Raw genomic sequence first — 24,901 nt, 5'->3', positions numbered from 1 at the left:
AAAAGGGACCTTTTTACTAAAACCTCTTGAGTGATGTGTTCAAGCCTTTCTGAAACATCAGTTTGGTCACCACGTGAAAATGTATTGAAGAGGAGAGAGACTGGATGCAAGAAGGCAATTGCAGTAGCCCAGACAAAGGATGATAACCTAGAGTGGTGTGGATGTGAATGAGGAGAAACATGCTGAGGTAGAATCAACAATATTTGATGACTTATTGGAAATGGGAGGTGAGCAAGAGGGAAAAATACAGGCTGGCTCTTAAGATTTTAGACTTGGGATGATGCAGACTGACTTTTAAAAAATGTTTTATTTCTTTTCTTTTTAATCTGTGGAATAAAACAATCATAATATTACATTAAAAAGGTGATTACAAGACTTTCTAAGAGAGGAAAGATACAAGTCTTTAGCTTGAGGTGATAGCAGGATCAAGTAAAGGTTTTTAATTTTCTGCTAACTTCTCAGCTCTTGCTATGATGAGGCTTCTCATATTCTGCCTCTTTATGGGAGTTTACCCCTGGATTTTGTCCTGAGCTTTCTCTTGTCTATATATACTTTCCCTTGGGGAAAAGTAGCTCCTGTGGGTTTAATTATCATCTCTTTACAAATAATTCTCAAATCTGGTGCTCTAGTGAGCTCCAGACTTGGATTGTCATGTACAGAGTAAGGGAATAAAGTGAAAGAATACTTAGAAACTAGAAAGGAATCAAATTGTGAATGACTTTACAAATCAAATAGGATGTTATATTTGATCCCAGAGATAAAAGGGAGTCATTGGAGTTTGAATAGAGGAATGACATGGTCATACTTGTTCTATATTTAGGAAAATCACTTTAGCTTCTTAGTGATCCTGCACTCAAATGGGGAAAAACCCAAAGCAGAAATACCAAACAGAAGGCTATTGCAATAGAATATAGGAGAAATATTGTGAAGATAGAATTAAGAAGATTTGACAACAGATTGGATAATGAGGGGAATGTTAAAAAAAGAAAAATGAGTCAAAGAGGGCCTTGAGATTTCAGACCTGGATTACTGGGAAGATATTGCTATTTTCAACTGTAATAGAGAAATTTTGAAGAGAGGAAGATTTTGGGGAAAGTTCAGTTAAATTAAGTGTAGGTTGTCTACAGATTGTACAATGAATTGGCAATTGAAATCAAGAGATGGGCAGGAATACTAGATAAATAGGTCTAAGAATCATAGTACAGAGATGCTCCTTATTCTCCTCCCTTTCCCCAATCTGTCACATTGTGGTGATATGTAAATAAATATATTTCCTTCCTTCTCTTGAGATGATTACTCTCGATTGTTTTCTTCTCTTCCTAGTCAAACCTTATGACTCTTGTTACTTTTGCTGATTGATACCTTTTCCACTGACTTCTTGTTTTGAGTTAGGAATGAATATTGTGCTGTGGCAGAATGGGGTCTTGACAAAAAGAGAATAGAAAATCAATTCTTTAAAATAGTAAATGAGCAAGGTGAAATCTCAGCAAAACCAGAAGAAAAAGAAAAGAATAATCGGAACATATTGTGCATGGTTAATATGCCAACAAAATTTATAAATAATATGGAGGAATACCTTCAAAAATATAAAAATACCCAAACCATCAGAAGACCAGGTAGATTCTAAATAACCTAATCTCAAAAAAAGAAAGAGATACAGCTTTTAAAGGAACTATCAAAGAAAAAAACCTCTTGGTCCTAATGGATTCACAATGAGAATTCCATCAATTGCTGAGGCAATTGGGATTAAGTGACTTGTTCAGGGTCACACAGCTAGGAAGTGTTAAGTGTCTTGAGACCAGATTTAAACTCAGGTCCTCCTGACTTCAGGGCTTGTGCTGTATCCACTGCTTCACCTACCTGCCCTTATTCCACCAAATTTTTAAAGAACATAATATTTGTACTTTACAAATTATTCTCAAATATTGAGAATGAAAGCCAGAATGAGACAGAAATGAGACATACATAGTCCTAATATATAACCTGGAAAAGATAAAATATTGGGAAAAAACCAGTATCATTGATGATCATTGACTCAAAAATTTTAAATAAAATCCTGACAGACTTAAGCAATTTATCCAAGAAATCATTCATGATGACCAAGTAGAATTTATATTAGGGATGCGAGAATGGTTCAAAATTAGAAAAATAATCAGTTAGCCAACTTGCTCCATCAAGGTTCACTTGCTTACCTTGACACTGACAGTATGGTATCACTGCTGATGTTGTGTTTGGACAATTTTTCAGTTTTCCAACATTGACTTTATTCATGTGATTAAAATCATTTCTTGCATTGTTTAATTTTTCTCTGGGTGGTGGTAGGGGGAGAGAAATAACTCAACTGAAAGGAGAATATGTGATTAGGATTAGTAGGGAATGAAGCTAATGAAAGTAGAAAATTTAGAAATGAGAGATAAGGGGACATTTGTTCTTTCCTTAATAGTCTCAGATAATTTGCTTTTCTTGTCTTGGAGTATATTTGCCTTCTAAAATCAGTGGACTTTGGTTATCTTGGCTTCCTTTCCAGAGCTATTCTATTCTTCCTTAAAGTGTTCCTAGATATTAGGGCCTAAGAAGCAGAAAGGAATTCTTGTAGGACTCTCCCAACCTTGTCCATTGTTCCTAGAGGTCATTTTAGTGAGTCGTGGTGGCTAGTCTGGATGTGACCTTCTCCTCTCAGCCTGCCTGATTTTAACATTTTTTTGCTGGTTGGGGTTTTGTGGCAGACATCTGAGGCCCTAGTTATGTGGCTATGTGATATTTTCTTCATCTTGTCTCCATACAGAATTAGAAAGAAGGGAGGTATATTCAACAAATATTTATTAGTCACCTGCTATTTGCCATTCTGTTATTAATATCAAACATTTAGGTGACAGTGATTTTTTTTTTCAAAGATGTCTTTACAGATTATCTCATTGAATACTCATAGCAAACTTGGAAGTTGGATTATCCCTCTTTGATAGATGATGTAACTCATAGAGGTGAAATAATTTGTCCAAGGTCACACAGTTAGTGATCATACTTGGGTCTAGAAACTTTATTTCCTGACTTCTAATCATGTTCTTTTCAATACAGCACAGTGGGTCCTATGGGAGATGCACAAGGTAGATGTAATTTTTGTCAACTTTTGTCAGTTTTGTAACTTTTGAAGAGTTAAAACCCTAAGAAGGGAGATTTAAATTAGATGTTTTGAAATATAGGAGCTACAAATTGACAAAAGTGATTTTTAAAAAGGACAGGAGTAGTCCATATTGGAAGGTTTAGGGAAATCCAGATATATGAAGGAATTGGTGGAAATAAAAGTTGGGAAAACCTAGTTCAGGAAAGCAGTTTGTAATTAGGCAAAGAAAAAGACTGAAATGCTCATACTTTTAGACTTTCAGAGATTCTACCAGCGTAGGACACGTGCTCTGAGGCCATTGGTGAAAAGAAAAGCTCCATATACTCCAGATGATTGACAGTAACAATTTTGTGGTAGCAAAGAGCCTGAAACAATATATTCTCATCCATTGGGGAATGGCCAAACAAACTCATGGTATCAAATATAATGGAATATTACTTTAATAATGAAATAATTACAGTAAGAATTGAAGAACATGATAACTACAGGGGAAAGACTTGTATGAACTAATACAAAATGAAGTGAGCAAAGCCAAAAAAATGATATACACACTGATTACAATATAAGTGGAAAAGACAGTCAACATTAAAATAACTGAAACTAAATATTGCAAGATTACAAAGACCACATTTGACCCCAAAGAAGAGCAGTTAAAGGACACCTCCCTTCATCTCCCTTTACAGAAGAATATGAATGTGTAATATCACATATATTGTCTAGGGACTTTTTTTTTTTTAAGGTGTTCATTAGTTTTGTTGGATTTTTCTCGTCTGTTTTTAAAAATTTCTTAGCTCATTTCATTTCAATAAATGCTTTATTAGTACCCATTATGTGCTAGGCATTGCACTAAGCTCTGAGGATACCAGGAGCTTATAGTCTGATGGAGGAGACAATATGCAAACAGATGTATACAAAGCAAGATCTATACATACATATATATTTGAAAATAATTAAAAGGTGAAAGAAATGCAATTGAGAGGACTAGTTATGAGACATATCTCTTAAGGGAGAAATGCTGTAGGAGACAATAAAAATAAAAGATAACAATTAAAATTTTCTTTTTAAAAAGAAATGAGAATCACTAAAGATCACAAAATCATGAACTCTGGGAAGGACCTCAGAAGTCATATAGTTTAACCACTTATCATGAATAGGATTCCCTTTTACAACGTCTCTGCCAAATAAACTCTAGCCTCTACTTGAATATCTCTGAGAGAGAGTTCACTACTTATTATGGAATCTTATTTCATTGTGGAAAAGTTCTAAAACATTTTTCCTTTCTGGTGATCATTTACTTCTGTGGTACCTTCGACTCTACCTTACCCCACAATCTCCAAACAAATCATCCTATTCTCAGATTTCATACGCTCTTTCCCCCTATTTTCCTTTAGAACTTTTCATCTGAATTATTCCAGCTTCAAACATATCTAACTGACTGTGGAACCTTAGAATAGACAATCTTCTCAGTGTTATACCGGGAAGTTTTAAGGCCCTTTAAAGGTGCCTAGAAGGGGCCCATCTGTTTTGGTAAAGAAAGTTCCTCAACTAGGAACTTCTCTAACCTATATAATCATAGGTCTCTCTTGTATTGACCTTCCTGTTTTGGGTGAGTCATGGGCCTTTTGGACATTCTGGTGAAGTCATTTCACTGCCTCATATATACAGTTTGGTGACTTTGTGGATATTGTTCCAAATTGCTTTTCAGAATGGCCTTACCATTCATAGTTCTTCCACATTTGCTATTTTCCTTTTTCATCCACTTTACTCACTCAATAGGTGTGAGGTATAGGACCTCATTGTTTTAATTTATATATCTCTAGTTATTATTGATTTCATGCAGTTTTTCATGTGGCTATTGATATTGAGTTCTTCCTTAGAACTAAGAGCCATTCCTATTCTTGGGTCATTCAACAATTGAGGAGTGGCTCTTATTCTTAATAAATGTCAGTTTCTCAATATCAAAGTTTCTTAAATTGTGGATTTTGACCCCATTTGGGGCTGGGGAACTAAATATGAGGGTTGTGAAAAATTGTCAATAGTAAAGGGTTTCTCAATGCAATGGCCAAAAATTATTCAAAATCAGACATGTAATGTATCTTGTGTGTTTCTAGCAATGCTTGCTCATGTTGTATTGCTCAACTTCACTGCAGCTTTGGCTCTAAATGTACATGTACATTTTGCACTGTGCATGCATGAACATAACCAGAAACATTTGGGGTCAGATTCCAGATGGGGTCACAGAAAAATTCCTTGGGTAAAAAGCAGTTGTTAATGGAAAAGTTTAAGAAGTTCTGCCTTATATGTCTTGTAAATGAAAACTATATCAGAGAAACTTGGTACAAAAATCTTTTCCCCAGTTACTGGTTTCCCTTTTAATTTTAGCTGTCAGTACTTTTTTCTAAGATTTTTTTCAGGATTTCTTTCACCTACTGTTTCTTAGGAGCTTTCTCATCCTGTCCCATCCCTTTTTTGCTCCTCCCCCCCTCCTATTACAGATGTGACACATACACCCCACTTATAGCATTTCTCTCATTTTCTCAATATTTTTTTTATTTTTCCAAACACATGTAAAGATAGTTTTCAGTATTCATTTTTGTAAGATTTTATGTTCCAATTTTTTCTCCCTCCCTCCTTATTTCTGTATTTGTCATATTGTACAAGAAAAATCATACCAAAAGAGAGAAAAAACCACAAGAAAGAAAAAGCAAACTTACAAAAAAAAAAAAAAAAAAGTGAAACTACTGTATTTCAATCCACAATAAGTCTTCATAGTTCTATCTCTGTTTACAGATGGCATTTTCCATCGCAAATCTATTAGAATTATCTGAGATTCACCATATTGCTGAAGAGAGCCAAGTCTGTTATAGTTGATCATCACATAATCTATATACTATATACAATGTTTTTCTGGTTCTGCTCATTTCACTCAACGTTGATTCATGTAAGTCTTTCTAGGCTTTTTTGAAATCAGCCTGCTCATCATTTCTTATAGAACAATAATATTCCATAACTTATTCAGCCATTCTCCAACTGATTGGCATCCACTCAGTTTCCAGTTTCTTGCTACTACAAAAAGGGCTGCCACAAACATTTTTACACATGTAGGTTCTTTCCCCACTTTTATGATCTCTTTGAGATACAGCTCCAGCAATGATATTGCTGGATAAAAGGGGATGCACAGTTTTGTAGTCCTTTGGATATAATTCTAAATTGTATAGCATTTCTCTCATGGCAAGAACTCTATATTCTGCATCATACCATAGTTACTTGTATGTTTGTTTTATTCTTTTTATACCCTCACACAGTAACATCTCCCCCCCACTCCCAACGCTTGACACTTAGTAGGTACTCTGTTCTTGAAAGGTACTCCAGAGGGAACATAAAAAGATGGGGTGGGGGTGGGGGGCAGAAAATGTAAAAGAGAGAGGAAGACAGAGACATACCAGATAACCAGATTTGCTGGGACAAAAAGATCAGGCATAATATTATTTTCAGCCATTCTCCAATTGATAGACATCCAACTCTGTTTCTGGTCTCTGGTCCCCATAAAAAGGGCTGCTACAGATATTTTTGCATACATGGGTTCTTTTCCCTTTTTATGATCTCTTTGGGATAAATTAGAGATCAAAGGATATACACAGTTTTATAGCCCTTTGGGCAGAGCTCCAAGTTGCTCTCCAGAATGGTTGTGTTCGTTCACAACTCCACCAACAATGTATTAGTGTCCCAGTTTTCCCACATCCCCTCCAACATTCGTCATTACCTTTTCCTGTCATCTTAGCCAATCTGAGAGGGGTGCAGAGTTGTCTTAATTTGCATTTCTCTGATCAATAATGATTTAGAACATTTTGAAAGGGAAATTTAGGAGGCCACTTGATGAGAACTTTGGGGTTTAGATTTGATCTCTAATTGATACTCGGGAAGAAAGCTACTATTGAAGCTCCTGAGATATGTGTTGGAAGAAGTCCTGGGTAAGCAGGTAGTATGTTGTTAGAGGTATGAGTAGCAGTCATTTCTATGTCTTGTAACAGCTTCTGGGCCTGGCGTCACTCCCTGGGACTAATACAAATTATTTATATAATGTGATTTAGAAAGATCTATCTCTACAAAGACCTAACTATAAGGGTCCCTCTGATGGGTGCGCTGAAGTGTATTTACTGCTAAAATAATTCCCATTTTCTCAGGAAATCTATCACTATATAAAGTATAGAGAAAACAGCTAACTCTCAGGAGATAGTATGGTTTTCCTGAGTACGCTTACAAAGGCGAATTTTTAGGAGCTCCATTAAATGGTGACCTTCCTGCCCAGTTCTTCTGGTTCCTAGATTGAGGGTGGGGGACAAATTTGGAAGGCATTGTATAAAGGAGCGTATAGATGTTCTCCACACCAAAGAATGCTGACTTTGGGGTTATCTCATTCAGTATTAGCACAGTTTGGAGTGGTCCCCCAAGAACCTGGCTCTAGATAGATTAGCAGCAGCCACCACCTGACACATGAGAAATAGCACTGACCTTTTGGAGCTAAGAATCGGCTCTGGATTCATGTCTCAGATTAGTTAGTCATTTGTCCTGAGTAAGAACTTATTTATTCCTTGATATTTGCCCAGTCTATTTCAATTGTAGATGATTTTGTAAATCACAAAAGATGAAGCAGCAAGTATTATCTTTGAGGCTTTCAAAATGGGATCTTTAGTTTTTGGGTTTTTTTCCTACTTTTCAGTGAGATCTCTTAAGGGCTAAATGGGGCCTAGAGAACTGAATAGCAACCTTTTTTTTTTTTTTTTTTTTTTAAAGCTTTTTATTTTTAAAACATAAGCATGGATAATTTTTCACCTTTGTAAAACCTTGTGTTCAAAATCCCCCTCCCCCCTTCCCTCATTCCCTCCCCTAGATGGCAAGAAATCGAATATATATACAATTATCTCATTGCACAAGAAAAATCAGATCAAAAAGGAAAAAAATTAGAAAACAAAATGCAAGTAAACTACAACAACAAAAAAAGAAAATACTATGTTGTGGTCCACACTCAGTTCCCACAGTCTTCTCTCTGGATATAGATGGCTCTCTTTATCACAAGATCCTTGGAACTGGCCTGAATTATCTCATTGTTGAAAAGAGCCACGTCCCGTCCATCAGAATTGATCTTCATATAATCTTGTTGCCCTGTACATTGATTTCCTGGTTCTGCTCATTTCACTCAGCATCAGTTCATGTAAGTCTCTCCAGGACTCTCTGAAATCATTCTGCTGATCTTTTTTATAGAATAATAATATTCCATAACATTCATATACCATAACGTGTTCAGCCACCAAATAGCACTTTTAATGAACTTTTATGTACTTTCTTTGGACTTGTGGACTGCTGGTTGAATTCTACAGCTCACCTTTAATCTAATCACCCTTTGCCTTTAGAAAGTTAATTCTTTAAGGGCTGGAACCGTGTTCTTTTTTTTTTTTTTTTTTTTTTTTAAGGTCTTCCCTTCCCTTAGAGCAGTATCTGGCACCTACCTAGAGTTTATTAAGAGCTTGTTGATTGATTCTTTGCCCTTTCCCCACTAATATTCCAGAGGCAATGTGGCAGCTGTACAGTCAATTATCAAGCAAGCATTTAAAATAACTTTTTTTAAAAATTATGAACTTAACAAAAATATACCTTAGTGCTTTTTGTGATAAAATTCCAAATTGTTTTTGAAAGTTGTTGGACCACTTCACAGCTCTACCTCTTCTCTTCCCTTAGCCCCACCGACAATTGTCATTTTCCCTTTTTAATCATCTTTTTTGTAAACCTGATGGTTGGGAGGTGGGAACCTCTGAGGTGTTTTAATTTACATTTCTCTTAAACTTTTGGACAATTTTTGGGGAAATGACAAGTTTTTAAAGTGTTTGCTATGTGCTAGTATTATGCTAAGGACACAAAGACATGCTCTTCCATTTATACCCCCTCCCCCCCCAAAAAAAAAAATAGAAAAAGGAAAAAAAATTATTTCTCTCCCTTAGCTGGTAGGGGAAAATATTTTATGCTTATCAAGAAAGGCAGTAATTTCAGGAGAGCTCTTTCCTATCTCAAGAGTCTCAGAATTTCTGCTTTTTTTTCTCCTCCCTCAAGTCTGTATTTATTTACTAAACTTATCCTGGGAATTTCCACTCAAATGAACTACCTGGGAATTTTGAATATTTTAAATGGAAGGCAACATGTTTATAAAGAAAAAGTATTGAAAGTGGATGTCATTGGAAGACTTGGGTTTTTAGTACAAGATGTGTGACCTTGAGAAAGTAAAGGTCAGTCTCATAGAGAATGAGCTGGTTGAAATAATTTCCCCCTATCTTTAGGATGGGATTTCATTACCACAGAGAAACCTCCCCCAACAATTCTACTTTATTGTCTTAAAAAGGAGCCTGGAGCAATCTGAGGTTAAGTGATGTCTTCCCCTACTCTCCAGCTCTACATCAGCAATTCTTTGATCCTGTTTTGAAACTTGACCACTTTCCATTGAAACCTACAATTGACATCTTGACTTGGAATAATGGAGGAGGGCATCCCTCACTGCTGAGCCTTCTATTCCTGCAATGGGGCCAAACTTGCCACTTCCAAGTCTCAGGGAAGATCCCATCCTGAGCCTTGCTCTCCAAGGTCCCTTTAAGTGTTCAGGCTTGATTTACAGCTGCAGGTCAACAAATACACAGACACACATTCTTTCCCAGGCTCCAGAAAGGCTTGAGTGACAGAGAACCATTTTCTGTTCCCTGGATGGCTGCTGATAGCAGCATGGCGGGGACTTGTCTCTGCTGCCTGGCATATGCTGTTTGTTTTGAAAACTCCTGACGTGGCTGGTTCTGTTCATTCATGAAGAAACACTGACCCCCACTACCCGCATTGGGATATATTCAGACTGGGTTTGATCCCCTGCCAGGATGGTAAGCAATTTATTAATCCACCAGAACTTTAGCCCCTACCTCTCTGTCAATGCCTTTGGCTACAAAGTTGCTCTGTAAATGACCCATGGCAGAGTGTAATGTCTTGAGATTGATTTTTGCTCATTAGCTGCATCCTTGTGTGCATGCTTGGGAGAGATAGAAAGTATCTTTGGGCTTCCTTGAAATGAAACAGAAGCAGGAAAAGAAATGTTCATCCAATCAAAGTAAATTTGATGAATATGTTTAAAAGACTCAGGCTGGTATAGGGGATTGACTGTAGATATGCTGAGGGATACAGGTAAATTTTTCTGTCCCAGATCAGAGCATAGACATTACATCTTCCCATTATTCTTGAGCTTGTCTCTCTAGTATTAGTTAATGAATTGCCTTTGGATCAGTACCAGAGCCCATCCTACTATCTTTGGCCCTACTTGACCTCCCTGTCCCAAGGTTAGGCCAGCCTGGATCTTTGGGGTTTACATGGCTGAATTCAGGACCTAACATAGTATCTCAGAAAAGAATTCTGAGCACTGGATTATTCTGATCTGGTACTCCACTCCCTACACGATAACTGCAGTCATTTTCCTGGGCTTACAATAAACTTTGGGACATTCTTTTTTAAATCTCCATGTGTTTTTCTTGCTGTTTCTTGCCATATAAGTGTCTTTGATCTGTCTCTGGTTAGAGTTGCATGAGTGCTTGCTTAGATTGGATATGGTTTTGTGGGGCCCCTTTTCTATCTCCCAAGAATTTCTGGACTCTGTTTTGTGCAGTTTTGAGGTGAAAGAAGCACTTGGCTATAATTTTTCACTGGAATTCTTGATCATTTGATGTGGTGCAAATTTCAGGTTTTTGTTGGAGTAGATATCATTAATCTGCCTCCCATTTAGGCATCTATCAGTAGCACAGGTCGCCTTGGGCTACCTACTTCTGTTCTTCCTGAAGCCTTCCTGCATTAAAACTTGACATTATTGCAGGAACCATTAAAACATTCTCTCCCTAGCCCCTTCCATACCTCCTCTATTTTACTATATTATTTCTGCCTGCTCTGCTATTCCATCTTAAACCATTAGCATTCCATTCCTCTCCTCCCTCAAGACCAAAAGAGGTTCAGAGGTCCTAGTGGTACTTGGGACTAGTATTAACAATATTTCAACTACTTTTCTTCCCATTTCAACTATTTCTACAGTTCAAAAGATTAATGATTTCATTAGAAATAGTAGTCCCCTTCACAAAGTCAGTTCACAATTTTTTTGTACTTAAGGAGACAGACTTTGAGGTATTATTGCCAAAAAAAATTTTTTTCATTTTGGGAAAAACTTTGATAATGTGCAGAGTCTGTCACTGGGCCTGTGGTTGAAACTTGTAAGTTTGATGTAAGACTTACTGGAGTTTATATGCCACTTGACCCATCCTTAGAAAACAAGTTTTTCTTCTAACCCTCCTCAAGCTGTGGCTTTGGAGGAGAATATTATGGATAAGGAGACTTTAGAGAGATAGCCAGAAACCTTAGCCACAATGTGTAATGTGGTTTCTATGGTTCTAAATAACCAGCTACAAATGGGTTTTTGGAATCCTGCCCATCTGTAAGTTGGGAACTGACCTTAGGACTCTAAGCCAGCCTACTCTCCCCAGCAGGTCCCCAGCTAGTTATATTAAATATAACAGTATTTACAATTCTGAAGGGAGGGGAAGAGAAGTGCTTAACTGCTTACTAAATGGCTCCCCATGCAACACTGTGCAAATACAAACTGCAAATATAAGCTGGTATTCAATTTGCTTTCCATTTTTCTGTGAACTATTTGTTGCTATTTGCATTTGAGTTTCAAAGGCTTGATGCGTGCTAATTTGAACATGTTGAATAGACTATATTTTGGATAATGTTTAGATGCTCATGCTAATAGAACTGGGGACAGATAATCCAGAAACAATGACTAATAACCGCTTTCATACTCAATTATGGTAGACGTTGAAGTGGTTTGCATGATAAGAATTTTGCTTATCTTGATTTCTAATTTCATAGGTTCACCTGGAAGGGGAGGATCTCAGATCATAAAACCCAGAGTTTCTTACCTTTTTAAAGTATTTTGACAACTGTATTTTAATATAATTGATTTCTTTTATAAGCCAATGCTTTTTATGAATTTTTAAAAATTTCAGAGGAGGAGTTCATAGACTTCATCAGACTGCCAGAACAATCTGTGGTGAAAAAAAAAAAAAGAAAAGAAAAGAAAAAGAAACAAACAAACAAAAAAAACCCAACTCCTGAGGTAGGCCATTTCCTTCCTTTTACAAATAAGGAAACTGGAATTCACAAAGTCACACTTGCCCAGGGAGTAAGAAGCAGACTAGTGTTTGAACCCAAGCCTACCTTTTTACTATATCCAGTGGCCTCCAATTTTCTGCTGTTTCATTTTGGCTAATAGGAAAATGAGTTCCCATTTCCTAAACGCATGGGAATTAAGCATTGGGCTGCTGCAACCCAGAAGTGCTAGCTAATGGTGGAAGAAGCCCGCCCAGGATTCCAGCTCTGCCAAGTCTAATCTTAAAGAGCTAATTTTAGAAAGTTGCTTTGGGGCCAGTGGAAGGTAGGGGGAGCAGACACAGTTGGGGAAGCACCAGGGATCCAATCATGGGTCACAAGCACTAAATTGGAATGTTTTTGTTTTCCTTTGAATACCAGAATGTTAGAGTGGAAAGGGGCCTAGAGATCAGCTAGTTCCACCTCCTTAGGCCCAGAGAGAATTAAAGTGATTTTCCCAAGAGTACATAATTAGCAAATGGGAGAACTGGAACCCCTACTTTATCTGGTTCCAAGCCTGAAGTCCTTTTTACTATACCATGCTGCTGCAGTGGCTAACCCTACTTTCTCCTTTTCCTCAGTCGTCAATAATTCCATAGAAACTGTAAAAAGTACCTGACATGGTCAGCACTTGAATGAAAGTCTCAGGTTATCTCCCCCAAGCTTGCTTAACCCACGTCTACAATGTGTCTACTATAATGTCACAACTTGAGGTAGTAGGTTACCTGTTTTCTCCTTATATTTGTCTCATTCTGTACCTCTAATCCATTATCTCTCTACCAAGAAGTGGGAAACATGATTCCATCTTCAACCTTCTAGAACTTGGATTGAAAGACCTAAGAACTCTAATCAATGCAATGTCTAAACTTGTTTTCCTTAATAATATTGTCATTGTATAAATTGATCCCTGTTTCTGTATATTGCTTTGTGCAAGGTTTTGTTTTGAAGCCAGATATTTTATCCTTTCTTAATATTGTGATAACATCGCATTTTATTCAGAAACCTAATTTGTTCAGCTGTGCTTTGATTGATAAATATCATCTTTTTGACATTGTTGAATTTTATTTTTGCTTTTTGCTACAACAAAAAGAGCTATTGTCACTACAAGTATTGGTTTCTTGTTTTCTATTTTCTCTCTCTGGTTAAGGTAGTGAGATCATATTTGTCTCATAGAAGCAGTTTGGTGGAATGCCTTCTTTCTTTGTTAGTTGCAAAACAAGCTTTTTTATCATTTGCCCTTTGGATATTTTACACCAAACTTTTCTCTCCTTTATCATCATTGATGTTGTCATATATGATCCTCCCTGTTGTTTCTTGCTACTTGAATTCCCACCTTGTAGTTGCTTGCAGTATATTTTCTTTGACCTGAAAGCATTGAATGTTGATTATGACATTCCTAGACATTCTTACTTTGGAGTTTATTTCAAAAGGATTCTTTCCATATTCCCTTTGCCTCTGACTAATAGAACCAGGTTATTTTCTTGAAATATACTACCCAGGATTTTTTTTTTTTAATTTGGTCATGGTTTTTTTAAGAAGCCTTATTCTTTATTATTGTTCTGTAAGAAATGACCAGCAGGATGATTTCAGAGATACTTGGAAACACTTTCATGAATTGATGCTAAGTGAAATAAGCAGAACCAGGAGATCATTTTACATGGCGACAACAAGATTATATGATGATCAACTCTGATGGGTGTGGTTTTTTCAACAATGAGATGATTCAAATCAGTTCCAATTGTTAAGTAATGAAAAGAATCAAATATACCCAGAGAGAGAACTATGGGAAATGAGTGTGAACCACAACATAGCATTTCCACTCTTTGTTATTGTTTGCTTACATTATTGTTTTCCTTCTCAGATTTTTTTTCTTCCTTTCTAGATCTGAGTTTTCTTGTATAGCAAGATAACTATAAATATGTATACGTATATTGGATTTAACATATACTTTAACATAAAAAAGCTTATTCTTAAATTTTTTTCTCCATGACCTTGTTTTCTAGGTAGTACTTTTTATAGTAGATAATCTAGATTTTCAGTATTTTGATTTTGTTATTGTATTTCTTGTCTAATAATCATAGTTATATTGGTCTATATTAAAATTCAGAGAGTTGGATAATTGAATAAGATTCTTAAAAAATCTTTTCTGAATTTTTTATTCTCCCAATTCTTTTAGAGCCCTTACTTGTACTTCATTTTTCCCCCCTCTTCCTTGATTTTAAGATATTTTGTTTTTCCACAACTATTTATAGTTGAAGTTGTTATGGAGTAGCTCTTCTGTGTATTTTTTTTTTCTTCAAATCTATAGCCTTAGTTCTGAGTTTGGGACTTTGGGACTTTGTTCTTAACCCACAGATTGATCCCTTCTGTACTCTTAGGGTGGGTCAGACTATATATATATGTACTATATATATATACACACACACAGTAGTCCTTGATTTCCTTTGTTTCTGCTGCTGGCTTTTCTTTCCCTTGTACTATCCGTACTAAGAACAGTCTCTGGTGGCTTGTGTTCCTTCTAGTCAGGGTGCTTCCAGCCTTTCTGTAGCACTCTACAGAGGAGACATCACCTACATACTCTCTTCCCAGCCCTAGATGCCTCAGTGTTTTGTGTAGACTTTAGCTGGTTGAAAGGGCTTATTATTGTTTATCTTTGGATTTCTGATCTTGCTATTCTATCTTGAGCCCTTTTTAGATCTTTGGAGTACATATGAAAGAGATGGGGTTTTTTTCTTCTTCTTTTTTTTTTTTTTTTTTTTTCGCGAGAGAAAGCGAGAGATCGAGCGAGAGAGAGAGAGCGAAAGAGCGAATTCTAGGAAGGGATTTTGCTGGGAATGAGGTGGGAAGTATGAATGGGGAGAAAGAAGGTAATTACTGTGGGTTATAATAGACATAGAAAAAAGATCAATAACATTTTTAATGCACTGAAAGGGAAAAAAGTGTACAAAAGGGGACACGAAGCATTGTTCTTACTACCTTGATGAACTCGATATTGTTTTTTTAATCCACTATACATAATTTCATTTCTTACATAGTTTTTAATGATCTTTGTATCTTGAAATATTTGTGTTGATTAGTTTCCAATTGAAGGGAAAAAAAATTAAAGGAAGCTATTGGGTTGTCACTCCCATTTGTCTCCTGTGAGAAACCTAGGAAGTGTCCCTTTCTATGAAACTAAAGCCTTGTGGTTTTTGAGAAAACAAGTTAACAATTAACCTTCAGGCAGTGCTGGGCCCATCTTGTTAGGCAGAGCTGTACCTATAAAGTCAGGTTAAATGGCTGCCTCCTCCAGCCCTTCCTGCTGCTGTCTTGGTTACAGGATAAGCTAGTTATCAAAAAGTAACACAAAACATTAGGAGCTGAACTCCAGATCTGAAGCAGGTGGCATCTGTGAGTATTGGTCAATTGTTTTCCCAGACTTGTTATCCCAAAGAATTGTAAACCTCAGATAGGACTGAGGGGAAGGGCAGTTAAGATATGGGTTAATAGAGAGGAAGGTTGGAATTCTGAGTTATTCATTCAATAAAGTAAAAACCTTACAATGGCCTCCTGTGGCTATTAAATCCTGAAATGATTATAACCTTGTCACTGTTGTGGGCTCTGTCCTAGTACCATCTGAGAATCCCCAGGGGGTTGTTGTCTTGGCTTTTTAACCATAATCAGGAATACTTTGCACCACTTCAAAGTTGGAATTTTGGGGTCTTTCCCTAGGTCATTGGTGGGGCAGCTAGGAGCCGAAGAGGATGAAAAGATTCTTGAGATCTGGACATGATCAGGCCCGGGAGCGACTGAAACAGGATCTCTTTAAGTTTAACAAGGTAAGTGTGTGGAATTGAGAAGGAAAGGGAGGTGAGTAGATGGGGATGTGGAAACTGCCATTGTATAGGGAGAGCATGTTGGGCTTTTCTTTTGCGTTCCTCAAGTATGGAAGCTCTCAGCATTGCCTGAAATGCTACCGGGTCTTGTATTTTGGTCATTTTCCTGCCTAGGAAGAGGGGAGAAAATGGGGAGAGAAATCAGGCCTATCTCCATGATGCTAGTTCAGGATGTTGCTGCTTGCTTTCTCTCCCCCGAAACTCCCCCCAAAACCCCAAAAAGACCTTGCAGAAATTTAAAACATTTATGTTGAAGGTTACTGGTAGATCTGTAAATGTCCATTGGAGAAATGCTACCTTTGTTACTGTTCTTTTTTTTTTCCTTATAAAGGAAAAATAGACAGAATTTGGCTGTAACGTGTTTCCCTATTCTCCTATCTTTTAATTTCCCTAGGAGCCAAAGCCTGTGTAACTTAAGACTTAATATATAATGGGAATCAGGATCCCATGAGGCCTCTTCTTGAGTCCTGCTCCCGTAAATAAGAGGGAGGGGGCGGATTATAAGCAGGAGTAGATACCCCACAATTTGGGAGATGTTATGGCATAATTAGCCTGGTCTCTCACTCTTTGATCCAGGCCCTAGTCTTTTCAGGTACCTTCATTCTGTGAATTACTTTTTTGTTTCAAGTAGATGAAAAGCAGTTATTGGGGAACCCTGGGAACTTGAACAATTACCAGGACAAATCTGGTGTTTTGGGTGCAAATCCTGTATCTGAATACTCTTGACCTTTTAGGTGATGTTATAGTGGCTGACTTTTGTAATTTTATGGATTTAACCCTTTTGAGGAGATCCAGGGATTCCTTTGAAAGCCCCAGATCACTAATACTTGGCTAAGTGGTTAGTTTAGTCCAGTTTTTAACCATTTTTTGTATCAGAAACCACTCTGGTAGTCTTGTCTGGTAAAGCCATAGATCCCTATCTTGGAATATTGTTTTGTTATCTACATCCATGTGTTATTGAAGGAAATGCTAACTTTCAGTTAGAAAATAGTGACAATAAAGATATTAATTTTTTTTTTAATTATGAAAGTTCCATCCCCTTAAATCTGTCTACAGACTCCTTGTCCATGAATCCAGGTTTAAGAAATCCTGGTTTAGCTTGGTGTGGAGAAAATAATTCCTTGCCCCTTGTTAAGTCCCCAATGGTGAACAGTTGTAAAACCTCTTTAATTGCTAACCTTTGGTAAGGTAGTCAGTCTTAGCCAGAGATTTACTAAACACTTTACTTTTCATTTAATCCTTATGATGACTTTAGTGAGGTAATTGTTTAATTATCTCTTGTTTTACTGATAAGGAAATCTAGGGCTGGCCCTCAGTTTTTTTGTGATTTACTTGTCCTGCCCCACTCCCATTCCCCTAGCTGTTTTCTAAGAGAACTCCCTGAGGGCAGGAACTTTTATTTTTTTTGTTTTTATCTTTTCTTTCTATGCTTGTAGTTGGTTAGTATCTTTGGCTATGTTAAGAATCCAAAACTTCTATTCCCTTGCTACCCAAGTGCCACTAACTGCTTTGCATTTAATGTGTGAGGGAAGGAAAGTCTTTGAGAACTCTTCAGATGTGGGATTCATTGTTTTGTTGTTGTTAAAGGTTTTTATCTATTTATTTATTTATTTTTGGTTTCTTATTTTATTACTTAATGAATCATGTTGGAAAAGGAAAATCACAGCACAAGGGAAAAATCATAGGAGAGATTTTTTAAAACCCCAGAAAAAAAGAAATGAGCATAGCTTATGTTGATTTACATTTCACAGTCTCCATAGTTCTTTTTCTGGATGAAGGTAGCTTTTTCTGTCTAAGGTCTATTGGGCTTACTTTGGAAGGATTCATTGTTTGTTTGTTTTGGTTTTTTGCTGAGACCATTGGGGTTAAGTGACTTGTCCAGGGTCACACAGCTAGGAAGTGTTAAATGTCTGAGATCACATTTGAACTCAGGTTCTCCTGACTTCCGGGCTGATGCTCTATCCACTGCATTGCTTAGCTGCCCCGGATTCATTGTTTAAGTGAAAGCTGGACCTTTGGGAAATGACAGCATGCATTTGATTAGACAGAAAACTCCTTGAGAGCAGGGAGCCCTTTTGCTTTTTAAACTAGTGCTTACTGGTCTGTGACCAGGCACCTGAATTGCCCTGGTGGGAAGCTATAACCTGTCTCTCAGAAAACAGAAGAGAAACCAAACGCAGAAACCAGCCAAACGAGCTTGGGAGAGAATAGGACATTCTATCCCCAAGCACCCAGAACAGCACTGCTGGCAGAGTTCTCTGAGCCAAGCAGTTTCTGTAGCATGGGGAAGTTCCCATCCCCCAGCTTCCCTAAGGATTTGGGCTGGGTGGTCCTGAAAACTGGGTGTGATAAAGAGCCTCCAAATCTTTTTTCTCCTACTCTGGGTCTTCTTGTTGGGTAGTGGGGATATTTCTTGGCAGAGAGGTAACCCCAATTTGGACCACATCTCTTTTGTTCAGGCATTTTTCTCTCAAGTCTAACTTGTGATCCCATTTGGGGTTTTGTTAGCAGAGATACTGGAGTTCTCCAGTTCATTTTACAAATGAGTAGACTGAGATAAACAGTGAAGTGACTTGCTCAGGGTCACACAGCAAGTAAATGGCTAAAGCTGCATTTGAACTAAGGTCTGCTTCCTAGCTGTCCCAGTTCTGTCTCTGGTTCCTCATTTTTACAATGTGAGCTCCTCCACACTTAGCTTAGTGCTTGGCACATAGTAGGTGCTTAATAAATGTTTATTGACTGAATGACTTTAATCTTTCAAAAAAAAAAAAAAAAAAAACAACCCCAGAACTCTGAAATTCCCATCATATTGTTTCTGTACCCTCTTGTTCTACATTGCATAGTAATATGTGTACTTAATAGATCACAGGATCTCTAGGGGCTTGAAGGACCGAAAGGGCCATTTGCCTTTGCTCAAAGACCTCTAGTGAGAAGGAATCCACTCTGATCTAAGAAAGCCCATTTTCCTTTCAAATAGACTGTAGCAGTTTGTATCATCCTATTGTGCTTTGCATAATAATAAATAGTTTATTATATTATGTATAATATGTTATTAATAAAGAATAATAAAATTTATTTATTTATTATGTTCCAGAACTGCTAGATGGTATAGTAAATAAAAAGCAGGGCTTGAAGCAGGAAAACTTCTGTTCCTAAGTTCAAATTCAGCTTCAGAGACTTTTTAATTGTGTGATTCTGGACAAGTCATTTAACCTTTTTGCCTCAGTTTCCTTAAATGAGCTAGAGAGCAAAATGTCAAACATTTTCAGTGTCTTTGCCAAAAAAAAAAAAAAAAAACCTAAAGGGGGTCATGAAGAATCGGACACGACTGAAAACAACTGAACAAGTGATGTACCAGGTACTGTGCTAGATGCTTTACAATTATTATCTCATTTTATCCTCACAACAATCCTAGGAGGTAGGTGGTATTATTATTCTCACTTTACATATGAGGAAACTGAGATGAGCAAAAGTTAAATGACTTGACCATAGGAAATGGTCTGAGGCAGGGTTTGAAATCAAGAAGATGCAAGTTGGGTCTTCTTGGCTTCAAACCCTGCCCTCTATTCAGTGTAGCACCTGGTTGTCCCACTATTAGGCTCAGTGTTTTTTTGTTTTTTTTGTTTTTTTTTTTTCTTTTTTTTAAATTTTATTTTATTTAATAATATTAGGCTCAGTGTTAAGAAAATTTGGATTCAAATTCTGCCTCTGATACTACATTGCCATAGATAATTTTTCTTACCTCTCCAATTCAATTCAGCAAGGATTTATTGAGTGGATATTATTCAGCATCAAGGAAGGTTGGGAAAAGCTTCTTGCAGAAGGTGGGATGTGACTTGAGACTTGGAACTAAATAAGTCTGGAGGCAGGGGATAAGGAGGGGAGAGTTTTCCAGGCATGGGGAACAACTAAGGAAAATGCTCAGTCTAGAAACGGAATATCTTGTGTGATTAAATAGGCAGGAAGCCATTATCCCTGGATCACAGACTATCAAAGTAAATAAGGGGTAAAAAGACCAGAAATGTAGGAAGGGGCTAGATTATAAAGGCTTTTAAAAGCCAATAGAGGATTTTATATTTGATTCTGGAGGTGAATAGGGAGTACTGGAATTTATTGCTTAGAAGAATGATGTAGACAGTCATGTGCTTTAGGAAGATCAATTTGGCAGCTGAGTGGAAGGATGGATTAGAGTGAGGAGAACCAGATGAAGCAATTCCTACTTTAGAGGGAGCTTACATTCTCATGGAAGAGTGGGATTCTGCACAAAATTTACCAGTTACATTTAAATTAAAGTAATTTCTGAAAAGGATCTTTAGAACTAAACTTTAGAAAAGAAGAACAGTTAACATAGAATGGGGATTATAGAAGGTATGTCTGATATAGAGGTAGAATAGAATGGTATAGGAGAGATAAGGCTGACATGGGAGGATAGGAAGGAATTCAGAGAGTGCTGGCCACACAAGAGAGTTTTAGGGCGATAAATTGTATTAAGAAGGGCGTGCATGACCATGTTGGTTTGGCTATCAATCCCTGGGCAAGCAATGGAAAATGGGGGTGGGGTCCTCAAGGAACAACAGAAGGGTACAGCTGGTTTTGCCTAGTTCAGATCAGTACAGAGATGAATAGACTGAGGATCTGGCTTGCTGTAGGGGGTGAAGCAAAACTTTTACAAACCTTAAAGATCTATAATAAGTTTCAGGTATCTTTAGTAACTAAATTCCTATGACATTGTGGTAAGTTGAGGGATTTTGTTACAGACATAATAATATAGATGTAACAATCTATATGTTATAACAACATAGATATATAGTATAGCTGTATTATCTGTTTATAGATATATAAATCTATATATTTATGTCTATATTATATAATAATTATGTGTTAGAATGTAATTATTAATATTAAGTATTATTGTACAATAAATAAGATACAATGTTAGCATAGATGTAATATATATGATATATAGATATAATAATAACAGTAATAATGAGACTTTGGTTGCAGCCCCACCTTTGACACATTAGCAAATCACTTAACCTCCAGGGCTTTGGACTAGAAATTGCAGAGAAAGTTCTGACCTGCTTTAATTGAAGGAGTTTCCTTGACTCTAAGAATTTCCTCTGACAATGAAGTAAATCATGGTTTAGCCTCTACTCCATAACTTTTATTTCCTGTTGACTTGTACTTTACAACATTTTCATTTATATATATGCTATTTGATATATTATAGCATTTGATCCTCACCAAAGCCCCGTGAGGTGGGGAGAACAGGCATTATTATTCCATTTTACAGATGAGAAAATGGAGGCTCAAAGAAATGAGTGATTTTCCCAAGGTAACACATATTAGTGAGAGAATTAGGATGAACCTTCTAATTTCTAGTTTCCTCATATCATCAAAAAGCCTTTGTTAAATGTAGTTATATGCTGGCCATGTTATAGACTGAACCAAATTGCTTTCCTTGCAGTCTAACAGTATGAAATTGTCTAACATCTTAACTATCCCATCCCTCCCCCTCCAAGGTCTGCTGAATAACTCTTATTATAACATGTTGATAGACTCTTGTTCTTATTGATATAGGTGCTCTTTCCAGTTACATAGTCCATCTGTAGCTACAGATCTGGATGTAAGTGGTTCATAAAAATCTGTTAGGGGATTTACCAAACATTTCTGTAGCACTGTAGAGCTAAACAAAGTGTTTTGCCTAGAGCAACTCTAGGGGGTACGTTGTTTAAGTATCCCCATTTTTCACGGTAAGAAACAGCAAGTTAAATGTCTTCACACTGATCGTTATTGTCAGAATTGGGGTTTGTACCTAGATCTCCTAATTGCCATGTCCACTGTTCCCCACACTGCCCAGGGAGAGAACAATAGTAACAGTCGCATTCTGCTTGAGGATATACCCAGTCTGTTGTACAGAAGTTGTTCTATCCCTAATATCAAGAAGGAAACCCCTCCAGTGACTGATCTATCAATGTAATTAAATCACTGGTTTATCTAGCTAGTCATGAAGACTTTTATTTTGTTACAAGCATTAGATTCAGAGTCAGTAACTTTGATTGTAGATAAGGAATTTAACCTTGAAAAGCCCAGTGTCCCCAGCTCTAAAATAAGTATGATACCTGCCCTACCTATTTTCAGAGATTGCTTAGAAAACAAATAAGCACATAGAAAACACTTGATAAAATAAAATACTAAACGCTATTGAAATCATAGGGCCAGACACAACATCCATCCAAATTTCTCATCTTAACTACCAGTTTTATAAAATGGAATTTGATACTTAAGATTCAAGTTTTTATTCCACTATCTCTCTAATCTTAGAAAAACAAAAAACAAAAAAACATGACTTGGGTAAAAAGCACTTATTAAGCACCAATTGGTGTTTGTCTTTTGTTGCTTCTTCTACCCCTATTTTCTTTATTAGTTTGATTTATTTGCATCATCCTCTTACTTTAAAAATAAATTGGATAAAACAATGCTGAGGTATCACTATATACTTCTCAGATTGGCTAAGATGACAGGAAATGATAATGAGGTGTTTTTTACCTTGTGTTCTGTTTTTTCTTTCCCAACATGATATAGAAATATGTTCAAAATGATTGTAAGAAAGATAAGATAATGAGGAATGTGGAAGGGGATGTGGGAAAATACTATTACATTGTTGGTTGTGAACTGATCCAGCCATTCTGTAGAGCAATTTGGAACTATGCCCAAAGGACTATCAAACTGTGTTGTTCTAGCAGTGTCTTTATTGGGCATATATCCCAAAGAGAGCATAAAAAGGGGGAAAAGACCTATGTGAGCTCTTTTTGTAATGGCAAGGATCTGGAAACTGAATAGATGACCATCAGTTGAAAAATGGCTGAATATTATATATAAGTATATGAATGTCATGGAACATTATTGTTCTATAAAAAACGACCAGCAGGATGATTTCAGAGAGGTCTGGAGAGACTTATATGAACTGATGCTAAGTGAAGTGAGTGGAATCAAAAGAATATTATATACAGCAACAACAAGATTATGCGACGATCAGTTCCGACAGACGGGACTTTTTCAACAGTGAGGTGATTCTAATAGACTTATGATGGAGAGAGCCATCTGCAACCAAAGAGAGGACTATAGGGACTGAGTGTGGATCACAACATAGTATTTTCATTTTTTGTTGATGTTATTTACTTGCTTTTTGTTTTCTCTCTCATTTTTTCCTCTTTTTGGTATGATTTTTCTTGTGCAGCATGATAAATATGGAAATATGTATAGAAAAATTGTTCATGTTTAATATATTTATTGGATTGCTTCTAGGGAAAAGGATGGGGAAAGGGAAGGGGAAAAAATTTTGGAACACAAAGTTGCAAGGGTGAATGTTGAAAATTATCTATGAATATGTTTTGAAAATAAAAAGCTTTTAAAAAAATAAATAAATTTAACAGGAGAGCTCCCTGGGAGCCAGTGAATATAGAGAGGAATTTGGTCTGGATCACCACCTACAGTCAGAATTGCCTCCCTGAGCTCTCTCCTGCGTCCGCCTAGCTCCTTTGGTGAAACTGAAAGCATGTCTGGACTGGCTGGTGCTGATAAGATGACAGGTGAACCTGCTTGTCATAAAGCCCTCAAAAGAGACCTGTGCTATTTCTGGGCAGTTGGTGGGTAGGCTTTGGGGGCTTTGTTTTGTTTCTTTCTGGGTTGGGGGGGCAGAAGCTCTGAGGGAGATAGAGGAGCCTGTCCCTGCTTACAGGAGCCTTAGTTTCTTTGCAGAGGGCCTTCTTTATCTCCCATGGTGAGTGGGAGGTGACAACAGGAGAAACAAGAGCTAGGTTACAGCCAGCATGGAACCTGATCTGAACCACACCCAGGACAAGAGAAAGAAAAACTCAGCTCTCCAAACCAGGCTCATCCCCAGGAGGCCAGGCCCCTGCTTGCTATTCCTTTCTAACCTCTCCAAAGAAGTTCTCGAATCATAATAGTAATAGCTACTCATATTTTGCACAGTACGTCACAGTTACAGAGCACACACCCTGGGAGGTATTGCAAGTATTGGCACAGGGCTTAGACTAATTGGTTTCCCTGCCTCCACTCTCCCCTCCCCAAGCTTTTCTGATAGCAGTATTCCTAAATTCACAGATCCTGCCCCATCATTCCTTTGCTCAGAAACTTCCTCCAGAATGAAATACAAAATTCTTCTGCCCTTTAAAATACCCTTTATAAGGGCATCTGGGTGACACTTTGGATAGGGTTTAGGACTTGGACTCAGGAAGACAACTGTGTGATCCTGGGCAAAGTCACCTAACCTGTCTGCCTCAGTTTCCTGATCTTTCAAACAGATAATGGTAGCATCCATCTCACAAGGTTTTTAAGAGGATCAAATGCAATAAGTATAAGTTTTTATATAACGTTTAGCATTTGTCCTGAGATGAGCCAGGCTCAGAAAGTAACTTGCCTATGTGTTGAGTTCTTGTTCTTCTTTTAAAATATATAATAATGGTGGTTGTCTCTGGGAGAAAGCAGGTTTCTCGGGGAGATTTTCTGGAGGCCGTCTTCATATCAGTTAAGAGTAATAATCACCCAAAACGCAGCCAGGTGATAAAAGTTCAGATCTTTTATTGTCTCCAATATAGCCCGGTTAGCTTTCCTTAGAGGCCTCTCTCTCTCCTTGGTTCTAAGAGCTCTTGTAGCTTTGTCCTTT

At 37.2% G+C, this 24,901-nt stretch overlaps 1 protein-coding gene across 5 annotated transcripts in view; it reads left to right on the top strand.

Annotated features, from left to right (window-relative positions):
* Positions 1–24,901, top strand: part of LLGL2 (LLGL scribble cell polarity complex component 2) — a 73,157-nt gene that overhangs the window by 9,562 nt on the left and 38,694 nt on the right. For 2 of the 5 annotated variants that reach the window (XM_051995091.1, XM_051995090.1), the window contains exons 1-2: positions 11,413–12,305; positions 16,049–16,155. In XM_051995091.1, the coding sequence (XP_051851051.1) occupies positions 16,081–16,155 (75 nt within the window). In that variant the 5' untranslated portion in view covers positions 11,413–12,305; positions 16,049–16,080. Of the gene's footprint in view, positions 1–11,412; positions 12,306–16,048; positions 16,156–24,901 lie in introns of those variants that run through there. The other 3 variants (XM_051995089.1, XM_051995087.1, XM_051995088.1) reach the window with 3 other exon arrangements.

Source organism: Antechinus flavipes, chromosome 4 (assembly GCF_016432865.1).
Source record: "Antechinus flavipes isolate AdamAnt ecotype Samford, QLD, Australia chromosome 4, AdamAnt_v2, whole genome shotgun sequence".
NCBI classification, from domain to species: Eukaryota; Metazoa; Chordata; class Mammalia; order Dasyuromorphia; family Dasyuridae; genus Antechinus; species Antechinus flavipes.
This window is presented reverse-complemented; position numbering and strand designations above follow the sequence as displayed.